The sequence below is a fragment of the Necator americanus genome, chromosome X (assembly GCF_031761385.1).
Source record: "Necator americanus strain Aroian chromosome X, whole genome shotgun sequence".
Lineage (NCBI taxonomy): Eukaryota > Metazoa > Nematoda > Chromadorea > Rhabditida > Ancylostomatidae > Necator > Necator americanus.
Window position 1 is genome coordinate 23,111,934 of NC_087376.1, and position 14,093 is coordinate 23,126,026.

The 14,093-nt window shown below is 43.6% G+C and overlaps 5 protein-coding genes across 5 annotated transcripts; 4 read left to right on the top strand and 1 right to left on the bottom strand.

Annotated features, from left to right (window-relative positions):
- Positions 1 to 114: 114 nt before the first annotated feature.
- RB195_024980 (uncharacterized protein) lies at positions 115 to 756 on the top strand (the record flags this gene model as incomplete). Its single annotated transcript, XM_064212946.1, has 1 exon — positions 115 to 756. The coding sequence occupies one exon, from the start codon at positions 115 to 117 to the stop codon at positions 754 to 756; it is 642 nt and encodes a 213-aa protein (XP_064068827.1).
- Positions 757 to 1,254: 498 nt separating this feature from the next.
- RB195_024981 (uncharacterized protein) lies at positions 1,255 to 1,773 on the top strand (the record flags this gene model as incomplete). Its single annotated transcript, XM_064212947.1, has 1 exon — positions 1,255 to 1,773. One exon carries the CDS (start codon positions 1,255 to 1,257, stop codon positions 1,771 to 1,773), a length of 519 nt encoding a protein of 172 aa, XP_064068828.1.
- A 1,120-nt stretch (positions 1,774 to 2,893) lies between these two features.
- On the top strand, positions 2,894 to 3,490 carry RB195_024982 (uncharacterized protein; the record flags this gene model as incomplete). Its single annotated transcript, XM_064212948.1, has 2 exons — positions 2,894 to 3,222; positions 3,292 to 3,490. The coding sequence occupies 2 exons, from the start codon at positions 2,894 to 2,896 to the stop codon at positions 3,488 to 3,490; spliced, it is 528 nt and encodes a 175-aa protein (XP_064068829.1).
- A 344-nt stretch (positions 3,491 to 3,834) lies between these two features.
- Positions 3,835 to 4,323, top strand: RB195_024983 (uncharacterized protein; the record flags this gene model as incomplete). Its single annotated transcript, XM_064212949.1, has 1 exon — positions 3,835 to 4,323. The coding sequence occupies one exon, from the start codon at positions 3,835 to 3,837 to the stop codon at positions 4,321 to 4,323; it is 489 nt and encodes a 162-aa protein (XP_064068830.1).
- A 9,124-nt stretch (positions 4,324 to 13,447) lies between these two features.
- Positions 13,448 to 13,804, bottom strand: RB195_024984 (uncharacterized protein; the record flags this gene model as incomplete). Its single annotated transcript, XM_064212950.1, has 1 exon — positions 13,448 to 13,804. The coding sequence occupies one exon, from the start codon at positions 13,802 to 13,804 to the stop codon at positions 13,448 to 13,450; it is 357 nt and encodes a 118-aa protein (XP_064068831.1).
- Positions 13,805 to 14,093: the final 289 nt, after the last annotated feature.

Genomic DNA, 14,093 nt, shown 5'->3' on the forward strand with positions numbered 1-14,093 from the left:
ATTGGTAACTGAAACAGGGCTGCTTAGTTTGAGGAAAATCTTTTTGCCACTCCAGCATATGCACTGCCTCCGTACCCTGCACACTGGGCCCTGCCATCTTAGACGTCGGACGGTATGGCGACCGGTGAGAGGCGATCAAATCTCAGGTTAATCAGGACGTCATTGATTCTGGACCAAGACGACACACGCATGACTCGCCATGGAGACTGTCTCAGACTGTGTACTTACAACGCGAGAACAGTGTCCACAGACGCTGACCAGCATGCCCTTCTCGGAGCTGCAGAGCGTATCAAATTTCACGTGATTGCTCTGCAAGAGACCAAGTGCAGAACGAGCGACGTACGACAGATGAATGATGGTACACTCGTCATTCGTGGAGAGAAGGTTCCGTCACGAAATGTAGGCGGTGTTGGTTTTGTTGTGCACCCATCTGTCGTCCATCTTGTCGATTCTCACGAGATCCTGTCACCTCGTCTGGCCATTCTTCGCTTCCGCCCTCTGCGCCAAAAACCCATCAGTATCATCAACTGCTACTCACAAACATCAGCAGCTGATGAATCCGAATTGGACGCGTTTTACGAGGATCCGGAGGAAGTGATTCGCAACGAGAAGTCCTTCTACAGATTCGTTGTCGGAGACTTCAACGCAAAACTAGGAAAGGCCACAGAAGAGGAGCACAGGATTGGAAGATTTGGACTAGGGGACCAGAATGAGAATGGCAATCGTCTCGCCGGGCTGTTGTCCCAAGGTGACTGACACGTCGAACAGGAACCAACCGTAGACTACGAGATGCTGCTCAGAGGATTACGAGCCTGTGCTGAGCATGCCTCAAAGCCGTGCACGACAAACTTGGATCGAATTTCGTAGACCACTAAGGAATTGTTGGAAAGAAGAAGGGCTTTGAGACTTGATCCAAATGTATCGCACAGTGAGCGGTTAGTAGCAAACACTAGCAACAGAAAAGCATTGCAGGAGGATCTTTTGAAATACAGGCAGAAGAAGATTCTGGAAACAGCACAAAGAACGAGCCTAAAGAAGTGCCACAAGGATCTCCGCGAATATAATATTCCGCTAGCAGCCATGCTGAGCGAAGACGGGACTCGCACGTCTTCTCGTCTTGAGATGGAAATTATTACCGAGAGGTTCTACTTGAACCTTTTCCGTTCATCAACTCCCTTGTAAAGCCCGATTATCCCCACTGGTGAAGCTCCACCACGGATTCTCCCTTCGGAAGAACGAGTCGCTATCAAGAGCATGAAACCTGGCACAGCCCCCGGACCTGATTTTATATCAGCAGACTTTCTTCGGGCTGGTGGCTATCCACTTCATGTAATCTTAGCAGCGCATGACATCCTACCTTCAGAAAAAGGATACCAGACCAGTGGAAGACCTCGCGAATCGTTCTTATCCATAAAAAAAAGTGACCGAGAGGACCTTCGGAACTACCGCCCAATATGCTTGCTGAGCGTGTCATACAAAGTCTTCACCAAGTTCATCCTCACGCGCATATCCAGGACGTTGCATGAAGCCCAGCCTCAAGAACAAGCTGGATTCCGTCAAGGGATCAGCTGCTTGGACCACATCCAGACCGTGTTGAGGGTCATAGAGGTGTGCCGAGAATACCGCCTGCCCCTTGTTCTAACCTTCGTCGACTACGAGAAAGCCTTTGACAGCGTAGAAACGAATGCAGTACTGTCAGCGCTTGTCGATCCAGGTGAGAGAGGCCTCGTATGTGAGGACACTATCCAATTGCTACGATCGATGCACCACTAAGATACAGCTTTTCCACTGCCCCCTCACCATACCCATTGGAAAGGTGGTACGACAAGGTGGTATTATATCGCCGAAGCTGTTCACGGCTGCATTGCAATTGATAATGAAATCACTACCCTGGGAAGAAAGGGGCATACGTGTTGATGGAAGATTTCTCTCGAACCTTCGTTTCGCGAAGACATCGTTTCCTTCTCGAGCAGTACCAATGAAGCAGAGACGATACTCAACGAATTGAACGAAGCAGGGAAGAAAATAAGACTGCGAATAAACAGAAAGAAGACACAGTTCATGAAGTATGCCTACTGCGAAGGTGCGCATCAGGAGGTACCCAGCGCGGCTGTCAGAATATATCCTTAAGAGTTGTGCGCGTCGATGGTTGCGCTGCACTGCGGTCGGCAGCGACAGGTGACCTTTCCGCTGCTCATGCAAGATGCCCCGGCCATCTTCCGCGTAGATGGGGAAAGTGTGCATGGAGTGATGTGAGATAGCTTATTTCTTATCGGATTCAGAACTTGAAGGGTTTAGAGCTTGGTTTTATTCGTTTTCGAAAACCCATTCGTACTCGCTTTATTTTTCAAGTGCTATGTAATTTTAGTAATATATAATAAGTAATATTACTTTATGTTAGGTTGTTTTATTGGTGTTCGAGCGATCGAAAATGTGGAGTGAAATAACGAGAAAACTAATTTTCAAAACTATATTCTAACAGTTACGATTTCTACCTTCTTGTACGAGTAAAGTTTTGCATTCAAGTTCTACTCTAGTTAGTCGCCTATATATATATCGTTATTTTTACCGAGTAATCTTCAATTACAAACGGATTTCTCATTGTGCAGCTCATTTCTTATCATTCCATTTCCTTATAAACTCGTTTTGTCAGGATATCCAGGTAGAAATATCATTCGCGTCTTCGGTTGAAGGGGGCGGAGCCTAAGGATGGACAGTGCGCCTGGACATGCTTAGCGGCGATCGCTGCTACTGGCACACACATCGGCTGCACCCAATTCACTTGGGTACCTCCTGAGCCCCACTCCCCTACTGCGAGGACGGAGGAGTACAACTTGAAGGCCCCCAAATCGTAGAAACCTCGTCATACGTATACCTCAGGCGTTCTATAAAAATGGAAAACGAATCGAAAGAAGAACTGAATAGAACAATGAGAGCAGCATTCGCACCCGTCAGGGAAGCTACGGACCAACTGACGGACCAAGATCTTCGTGCACGTCTGTTGGACTCGACAGTTCTTCCAGCGCTCTGTTACGCAGCGGATACGGGGACAGACACCGCTGCCACGTCTAGGAAGCTACTTACTACCCACAGAGCTCTTGAAAGATGCCTTCTGAAGTTTAACCGGTGCACACAACACCTACCCGGCCTACGCAGCTCCGACTTAAGAGGAATGTCCTGTCTTCACGATCCAGCGGAATATATATCGAAAGCAAAGTATAGGTAGGCCGATCACATTATGAGAAGGATAGACGACAGATGCACCAAAAGAACGCTAGAGTGGATCTCAAGAGATGTTAAACGCCCTCGAGGGAGACCGTCAACGAGATGGGGTGACGTGCTCGCTACACGGATGGACCAGCTGAGAGCTCAGCTGGATACGGCTCAAGGACCTCGTCAACGTGACTCACGAAACTTGAGAACATCTTGGATGACAATGGCGAGGGAACAAAACGAGTGGAAGAGATGCTGGAGCCCGCACGTTCAGTGAAGACGAGCCATCTAAGTATCTAAATAAGTAAGAGAAGGACCAATGAAACCCAACAGAATCTTTCCTTTTCAATTTCCTCACAACTTCAACAGTAGATGCAGATATCAACCTAGCACTATCAGGACGCTCCTTGACCGATTTCGAGTACGTTAACGATATTGTGATATTCGCGAAAGCATCACGAAACTTCAGCAAAACTTGTTATCGTCCTTGTATCGGAGCTAGCTTCAGCCTATGGTTTAGGCCTGCGCCCTGACAACTGGAAGCAGATGTGAGTCTGCACGAGACCTTAAACCGGAATCAGGATTCACGGGCAACCGATCAACTTCGTAGATACCAGTGTTATGCTGAAGAACAACGACACCTGTGAGAGCGAAATACAGCATAGATGTGCTAAGGCCTGTTCTGCATTCAACTCCTCGACGAAGTGTTTGTGGTCGACTCCCATCATTCGCGAAGTTAAACAGCGAGTCTACCTATCCGCTAATCGCCTTATCATGATGTACGGTTCGGAAACTTGGGCAGCACCATCTACATTGATGTCGAAAATTGACTGCATGGAAATGAAGCTGTTAAGACGGATGCTTGACTACTTTTGGTCTAGAGTACGCCACAACGAAAATCTTCACGAGTATGTCGATCTGATGTATCGGAGAATTGCAAGTGAAAGGTATCAACATCTTGCACCTCCATCGAAGATAGCCACGGAAACTCGTCTTCGCTTCTTTGGTCATAGACTGAAGAGACCAGCGGACCGCCTTGTTCAACGAGTTATGAGGAGTTTGTCGGGTTCAAGCCGGAAAAGGGGACCTGGCCGAAGACGGAAGTTTTAGACTAAGGTTGCGAAAGAATGAAGACTGAACAATGAAGATCTTAATGCGGAAGTCGATGTGGTGTTCCGGCGGATGACACGTGGAAAATACCAACATCTGACCCCGCTGTCAAAAGTGGCTACAGAAAATCGTTTCTGTCCCTTCGGTCACACTCAAGGAGACCAGTAGACCGCCTCATTCACGTGTTCTGAGGATTCTTCCAGATCTAAGTTAGAAGAGGCCACCTCACCTAGCCGAAAAGAGAAGTCCTGAATTGAGGTGGTGAAAGACGACCTGAGGACGCCCGGCTTGGAAAGACAGATCAGGCAAGACGTAAAGCTTCGCATGATATGGAATAGCGACGAATGGATTGATTCTGTGCAAGCTCTCACAAAAGATCGAGAAGGTTGGGCAGAGCTACGCTCAATGGCGACACACTTGGGGGAAGATGCGGGCAATCGCCAAGTGATTTACTTGTTTCCTGCTAGTCCTACTTAATCCCAGTCCTGCACAAATTCAACGAAAAAAAACGCGGATCTATCAAAAATAAAGGGTAATAAAAACAGCTCAAAACAGTTAACGGTAACAGTCAGCAATCAGCGCCTTCATCATATATTCGCATCTAAGGTTATCGTCGGTTCAAAACGACATGAAGTTGGCTGCAGTTGTGTAAGCGGTTCTGCTCGAAGCGGTGCGGTGGAGCGTAGCGGTTACGATCGTCGAGGGATCCTTGTTAGCAGCATTCATCGCTGCAGTTCGCGACTCCCGATCACTAGCTCCGCCGCGGTGCTTTGGATGTGATAACGCGCCAGGAGTATCACAGTAAGTAATAAATACAAAAAAAAAAACGGAAATAGGATATTCAAATATAAACGGAAGCTGAAGCATGATAATAAGAACATGTTTTTAGAGAACATCTGAGCAAATCGTATTTCTGGGAACTCATTTGTTACATGGTCGTCTTTGTTATCAGAGATGTAATTACAACAATGCATACGGTAAATAAAATGTTTTTGTCACAGCAGCTAGGTAGATTAGATCTCAATGTGAATAACGCGTTTGCAATACTGAAGGTAATGTCCTAGTATTTGAGTGATTTAAAGAAGACCGAATAACGTGATGCCTAGAATATTAGATCATCAGCTACCGAGGCAGTAAACAAGTGTGCATTCTTTCTCATAAATTCCCTGTAATACACACTTCATGTGCTGGGATACAATACTGCTGCTACCCCCGTCGAAATGACATGAAGCACAGTGCAATTACGTAAGAGGCTGCGTTTGAAGCGGTGCGGTCGAGCGTAGCGATTAGGATCGAGAGGAGCTATTGCGAGAGGACATAAAAATGTATTCGAATGTACTATAGTGCACAGCTGGTTCAGAGTTTCGTGATTGTCTTGAAAGAACTCGCATTTTGACAAACACAACACTTTAGATTCCGTCAAAGAAGTTCCGAAAAAAGTGAGGAAGTAGGATTCAAGCAGGAAGAAAGATAGATAAAACAAATGTGATATGACGAAATGCGAGAAAAACGACAAAAATGGCGTAAAATTGGTGGATTGAAAAGGAGTTAATCCATGTTAACACTGAAAAATTCCGATTTTATCTTCTGTTTCGGAGCCGCAAGTCAATAGGATCATGTTTTTACTGAACGTATCACAAAATTTCCGACTACTTCAACTGTTACGCAATGACTACTACATAGCTCATAATTTTGGAACGTTATCAGCTTCATATTTTTTGATGCTGTTTTGTTCTTCTAGAAAATCTTTACGTTTTTGGTTCATTTTTCAGCTTTTTCAGCATTTTTTACAATTTTTTCACACCCTCTGTTGTTATGTTTTTGTTCTTCGAAGAGCATCAAGAAGCTAACTCTATCACGTTATTGCAATAGAAACACGGGCCACGACCTCAATAACGTGATAATGGTTGGGCATGGCTTAGTGGTCACAACTATTGCTTCTGCTCTGGCCTACCGACAGCCTCTTTTGCAGGCACTTATTCGGCTGCACGTAATCGGGTGTGAGTGTCTAACGACTGCCCACTTTTCCCCACGGCTAACTGGTTTTTGACACCGCACACCTTCTAAACGTTGCTGGACCTGTCCTACTTTCTAGTGCCGCAGCACCATTTTGGCGACGTCGTATTTGTGTGTTTTGTGATGCCGGCATACCAAACCATAGATGCGATAATGGAAGCTCCAAACCTCCGCACTTTTGAAGAAATAACGAGGTGACCCTTTTCACCTCTTCTTACTTCTCCTCCCTCTACGGTTGTGAAGAGTATAAAAATAAAACCTCACAGAACTCTGATGTTCAAGCCGAAATTCAAGAATATAGAGTAAGAAGACAATGTTGAACAAACCATCTATGAAATTCTATCACGAATGTGCAGCTAGAGCGCTTTTTGTTGCTCATACAAATCAGCTTTAGAGATCAGCATACCTTTATTGAAAGAAAAAATAACGAAGCAGTGAATAATATGTGAGAATGCACCAGGATAGGAGAAATTAAAGACTGTAACAGTTTCCACAGTTCACAAGAAAAATACAGTATACTCATCTCAAATATCACAAGCACATCCCAAAAAAGGGACGTGAAAATTGCATAGTTTACGGAGATGCAGAAAGAAATTCGCTACAAAACTGCACCAAAACCGTTCTATTCTCCACCGTTTGAGGTGATAGAAATTGATCCAAGAGGGGATATCGAAAATGTAGAAATTGAAGATTCTTTTTTTTTCAAACTTTTGTCTATTTGGATCAAAAAGGTGAGCATTGTACATCAAAAGAATGCAGAGATGCTCTATCAGGAAATATGTGACATATTAGGCAACATAATTGTTTAATGAATAAATGAAAGGGGAAGCATAATGAACTATGGTGTCTCCTACTAGGCAGTCAAAGACATAATCAGAGAGCACCTTGAAGAGAACGCCAACTGTGCGGTGCTCTTCCCTTCTTTCAGAAGAAAAGGCGCACATTTTCCAGTAGGTTGCTTCCATATAGAATGAGAAATTTTAGAGCGACTATGTACTCTTCATTATATTTTTAAGTTACCAAGGTACAAAGTTATTTGAGGAAGATGTCTGGTGGCTGAAAAAAATAGCGGGTTTCTCAAAAATAGAATGCGTTTTGGTGTGGTCTTTTTGGACATGTGTGCAGCAAATTTGTTCGCCTTCAAAGAAAGCATACGACGAAATTGACTATGATGGGATCTCTTTAATGAAAGATAGGATTAGGGTTGTAAATCATGATCAATCATAAATTTTGTCAGTGCTACCATCCAAAATCTTTCCGGGAGAAATGTAGTTGGAGAGCTCTCAGTGGCGCCCTTATTTCCCGACGCTCTGACTTACTTTTTTTTTCTCTTAGTAACTTTAGTTTACAAGTCATAGGTCCTCTAAGACTAATTCTTAGACCTTAGAACCCCGATTAATTTGGTTATTTGCTTCGAGAAATAAGGACACCTTTGAGTAGCACCCCCTCCCTCCCCTCCCTCCCCAACTACATTTTACCCAATCTTCCCCAACTGTCCTAAAGAACGGCGTGAAAAACGGCCTTGTCCACCGAATTTTCGTATGAGGCATCTGAAAACGTGTCAGATAAGCGAGCGGACAATGGGGGGCGGTCGTTAGGTACCCGCAGCCGCCGCGACAGCCGATCATTAGGGAAAACGACTGGTAACGGCGATAGTTAATTGCGCTGCGCAGCGTCAGCAGAGCACTGCGCTGCGTTTGCCTCATGCTCCGCCCATCACATCCGTCATTCATCGACTCTCATCGTCTAATGAGGTGCGAAACATGCCTCGCAGGTGCACGCTATCTCAGCTATTGCCTCCGTATGGAGTATCGATCGTTTACGTATAAAGATATATCGAAGGACTGCACACGAGATACCAGAAACAGGAAATAATTTTACGTTTTATTTGCGTAAAGCAAAAAAAAGTCGAAATTTCACAAACTAATGCAGTATCTTACAAGGATTTAATAGTCTGTATAAATACAAATCTACATCCATATCTTCTATACAGTTTTTTCAGTCACACATTTACATCCTTCAAAAACCAGGTTCTAGGTTCTACACCTTTTCACTTTTATTTTGGAACGTTTTCAATTTTCAGCTAGCTATGTTTGCATTTGCTTTACAAAAACTAATTTTCAAAAAAAAGTTTACAAATTTTCTACGTTTTTGTTTCGTTTTTAGCATTTTCATTTTCTACGTTTTCTTCCACTTTCTACGTTGCTACGTTGTTGCCTTTTTGTTCTTTGAACCTTCGTAGAAGGCAACTCTATCACGTAATTGCAATACAAGCATTGCTCATGACCTCAGGGATGTGGTGATGGGATGGGCGTGGCTTAGTGATCACAGGTAGCCCAAGATATACCTGCTCTGGCCTACCGATAGCCCCTTCTGCAGACACTTATCCGGCTGCAGATAATCGGCTGCGGGTACCTAACGATACGCACCCGCGGACAATCACTGAGCTGCTGACACTCGCTGACAGCCTGCGCTGGCATACGTGGTAAGTTGTTAGGTGCCTCATAAGAAAATTCGATCGACAAGGCCATTTACCTCGTCGTTTTTTCAGAATAATTAAAAGCAGCATACCACGAATCTGGGGTGGTACGGATTTCAGGTGGAGTATCCATATACGGGGTCGTGGATTATGGAGACCGGGGTGGTTCCGCTCATCTCTCCCTGAATCACTGCAAGCAGCCAACCCCTGAATGCTGTTTTGTACGATGCCTTCTATTGCAGCGCGCCACCCTTGCATACGTAGCGTCCCTTACTGATTATCGGTGCAGTCCGAATTGATTTCCGACGAATCACATTGCGGGGGCAGGGCAAGGCGTGGAGCGTTGCAATAGATGGCGTCGTACAGAACAGCATTCTGGAAGCGGCTGTTTGCAGTAACACAGGGAGAGATGAGCGGAACTACCCCCGTCTCCATAACCTACGACCCCGTGCCTGTTCTCCAAGGATGAGATGGATTCTCCTTTGAACTTCGATGAACCCTGAAGTGGCAACTACACCATACACCATCGTACTCCACCTGAAATCCGCACCACCTCAGATTCGTGGTATGCTGCCTTTAAGTAGAATTGGACGTAATCGCACTCATACTAAAACCCACATCATTTAAGTTATATTGTAGTTAATTCGCGTACTCTGGACTGCCCCTGTAACATCTGAAATAAAATATGTCTATGTGCAAACATGAGACCAGTTACGTATAGTCGGACGACATGAAGCACGAGTGTAATTACACGAGCGGTCGCGCTGGATCAACGCAGTTTTTAAGCGTTCTCAGCCTCCTGCGAGCGGACTGCTTGGCAATTTGTCAAAATGACGTGAAGTGACGGCATCCTGATCGATACTGGCCAAAATTGTCTGTTTGCTTCCTCTCTTTTTGCTTTTCTTTTCTTTCTTTCGTCTTTTAAGTTAGTTTTTTTTTTCGTGTTTTTATTATGTTTGCTGTATTTGCTTTTGTTACGAACACCTATATTGTATCTGTATTGCTCTTGCTCAGTTATTTTATTGTTTTTGTTCGTGTACTTAGTGATTTTGAACCAAATTTCAAAAGCAAAACATGAACAAAAACAATAGAGATACAATATAGATTTACATAACAAAACACCACAAGCATAAGAAAAATGCAAAAAAGAAACTCAAAAAACGAAAGGAACTAGAAAGAAAAGCAAAAAAAAAACGAATAAAAAAAACAACAAATGTGGCCTACATCGATCCGGATGACGTAACTTTGGCCACTCACCAAGCAGACTGCCGTCAGCGTCGTTCTGTGAGCGGTTAAAAACTGCGCTGCTCCAGCGCGACCGCTCGTGCAATTACACCCGTGCTTCATGTTGTTTTGACCTTAGTTTGCCTTCAATTTCAAATACAGATGATTCATCACTCTTTTCAGTTGAACATGTATGAAATTGGAGGTGTTCCCATTCACTTTTTCACTTTGAAATAATCCAGCTCCAAATTACCGCGTGTACCAAACTCCCCTTGAATGAGTGAATGTCGTACCCTTTATACACAATCGTACCAAAAAACATCTTAATATTTTAATAATAGGATTACGTGATAATTTCATTAGTGGTTTCGCGTTCAAACCCGTTTTGGCTGGTCACTTCGTTGCCGAGCTTGTATTATGAGCAATATTTTACTGGAAATATATCGGCGTTTGGGTTGTTTTCGACACTCTGTCGAGTATCAATTGTTCTTCACGAAAATAAGAAGTGTAAAACATGAAGCATACGAACCAACATGAAATCGGCTCATCCGAGAAGAAAATCGCAGTCATAAAATGTATTGGTAAACTGCCGTTCAGTAGTTATAACAGAAAATAAAACGAATAATACAAAGTGAGGGCAACATACAGACAGCAATAAAGCGAAGGTATGCAACACCTGGAGCGTTTCAATAGTGTGAAATTTTGGCACCAATTAAATCAAATTTTATTCGTCAAAATGTTTCAGGTCGCCCCGACCCCAAGAAATGTTCAATGCATGACAATCGATTTAGGTAGAACGCACCACGCTGTGCACGCGCCACGTCCACCAACGGCCGATAGTCGATAAGGTATCTTCAGCAGCTTATTCAAGTGAAATCAAAAGATGGATCACTGGGGGGTCCGGAGCGTGTGCAAAAGTGGCGAGTTCTAACGTACTTCGTAGGAAATATCGCGCTTTTTCAGGAAGATTGAGGGAATTAAGAAGTTCCACACTCATAATTGTGATCTACACTCCGAACTCTATATTTGTCTACTGCACGCTGCCTTTAAAAATAAAGGTTGTGAAAGTCTCCAAATAAAGCCCAAGACAGGCGATGAGATGTGTCCGAAAGAATGGATTTGGTCCATCACTGATTGATCGTTCCTAATTAATTGGAAGATATGAGTGGAAAGTACTGGTGTCCGTAAGATAACTGCGTACGAAATCACGAAAAAAAAAAACAGCCGAACGGGTATTTAATTAATACCCTACTTTTTTCCACGTGAGTGTGTTGATCTCAGACTCATATTGATATTACTAGCGGGTTTTTTTTTGCGTGACGCTTCAAAAATTGTTTAAATTAAAGAAAGCAAGAAGGCAATAAAGTGCAGTGATTGTGTGGTTTTTTTTTCAATGATTCGTGTTTATTTCTACATTTGATCGCAACTCTCGAAAATCCAAAGAAGACAACAGGAACAATGTAGAGCTGCACTACGAAATGCTTGCTTTCAAAGTAGAAGAAATGTAGATTGAACGTGTGACTGCTCGTTTCCCACACATAAACAACGGGAGAAATAGGATGGATGTGGAACAGCGAAATCAATAACGCCTCAGTAGGAGTGCAGGCCACTTTAGTACGGATGCTGCAGCCGAAGTGGAAAGTGATGCAGTTTCCTTGATGTTAGTTCATCACACTGATGTTACATTTGTAAAAACGATGCAAAACAAAAAGGCAGGAAGGTTTGTATAGCAATAAAACTAATAAACGAGAAATTATAAACTCGGTTGTCGGCATTTGCACAATTGTTAAACAGCAAGTGGAAGGTTATGGTTGCAATATCTAGAATTGGTAGGGGAATATAGAATAAAGCAAAGGGACCACATATATGATCTTCTGAAGATAAATACAAAAAAAAAACAGCGCAAGAAATAACGACATATTAACTATGTTTGTGGCCCACTTCAGATTCAAAAGTCTCGTCAACTTTCTACAACTTCTACTCGTACATCAAGCTTTAGCAGCAGTACACAAGTCTTCCGAATTAAAGACATCACCACACGAATCTGAGGTGGTACGGATTTCAGGTGGAGTATTCGTATACGGGATAGTAGATTATAGAGAGAGGGGTTATTCCGCCCATTCCTTCCTAAATGCCGCAAAAAAAAAACGCTCCAGAAGATGCGGCACGTGCACAAGGCTGGCGCGCTCCAATCGAACTCCTTGTAGAAAATAGCGCGCCGGAACACTCGAAGCCGTATCTTTCGCGCCGTTTTTTACGGCAATTAGAAAGAAATGGACGGGATCGCCCCTCTCTCCATAATCTACAATCCCATATACGAATACTCCACCTGAAATCCGTACCACCTCAGATTCGTGGGGTGATGCCTTTACGAGTGAATTGAATCTTGACTTGGTCCCAATTGTATGCAATGTCAGGCGCGTATTTGTGATTCACGTTGGTACTCGAACACCCCAGCCCTAATACTCTGTAATACGGTCGCTCATATAGCAATCAAAAATTTAATACAATAAATAAATCTTTAAAGAATAGACAAAAAATAAATGAATAAAACAAAGATGAAACGATATAATGAGCAATAAGTAAAGAATGAAAAGATAAAGAAAAATAAATTCACAGCAAGCATTTTTTTGTTTGAGATGATTTTAGCGAGAAACACCATTATTGGGGATGAGTGCAGAACTGATGCGAACTCTTTTAGATTGAAATGAAAATTTATAATTTGATGCAAAAAAAAACCTAGGAAGCCAAATAAGGGTCCTTTTTTGAGGAAAGTTCGCGCTGTAAAATAGTTGCTCGTTGGTTTTTTCGAAAGTCTGTTGCGAATAAGTTATAATTTCAGCAAATTTCTCAGCTTTTTTTCAATTTACTTTTGAGAGAAGCAAAAGAGACCGGAAGAAAGTAAAACAAGAACGTAGTACTAAAGATCCTTTCTTATAACATACTCAAAACTGAATGACTTACTTCACTTAATCGGCGATCGGGTGTTACAGCCTAACGCGGGTATTCGCATCTTCGCCGGAGTGTGTTGTCGTTGAACCTATCCGCGCCCATCCTTTTCGATCTTCAGTTAGAGTTCGGGTAGAATCGCTCCATCCGTCGCTATTCCATGAGCAGTAGAATTTTACCTCTCGACTGAACTGCCTCTCAACGCCAAGTGTCCTTAGGACTTCCTTCACCACCTCCGTCTAGAACTCTCTTCTAGGACCAGGAAATCTTTCCCAGTTAGGATCTGGAAACATCCTGAGGACAACTTGAACAAGACGATCAGACAGTCTTCTCATAACGTGGCCAAAGAAGCGAAGACGGTTTTCCGTGACTACTTCAGAAGGTACGACAAGATGGTGATGTTTTCCTTGCGTCATCGACCGGTACACTACATCGATTTCCGCATAAAGTTCTTCGTTATGGCAAACCTTTGGTCGAAAGTAGCCAAGGCATCCGTCTAAATAACTTTCTCACCAGGCAGTCAAACTTCTCCATCACCGTTGACGGCGCTGCCCAAATTACCGATCCGTACATCATGATAGGGCGAATTGCGGATAGGTAGACTCGCAGCTTGACTTCGTTGGCGATTGGGGTCGACAATAGGCATTTGGTCAATAAGTTGACTGTCGAATTAGCTTTAGCACATCGTTGGTGTACATCCTTCTCGTAGTTGCTATCGTTTTTCAGCATACAACCCGAATAACGGAATTCATCCACAAGTTGTCCACCCTGATTCCCGTTTAGGGTCTCGAGGAGACTCACATCTGCTTGCATTTATTAGGGCGGAGTCGCAGTCCGTATCCTGCAGCTAGTTTCGACACAAAGTTAACAACATCTTGTAACTTCGCGCTGCTAGAAGCGAATATTACTACATCGTAGCGTACTCGAGATCCACCAAGGAACGCGCAGACGGTGCTAAAATGACATCGGCGGGACACTGCTCAACTGTTCTTCGCATTATGTCATCAATGGCAAAGTTGAACAGAGAGGGCCCCCTACGGGCCCTTGTCTCACTCCAGTTTTCACTTTCAAAGGTGTATTATATCCTGCTGGTGTTCGAACC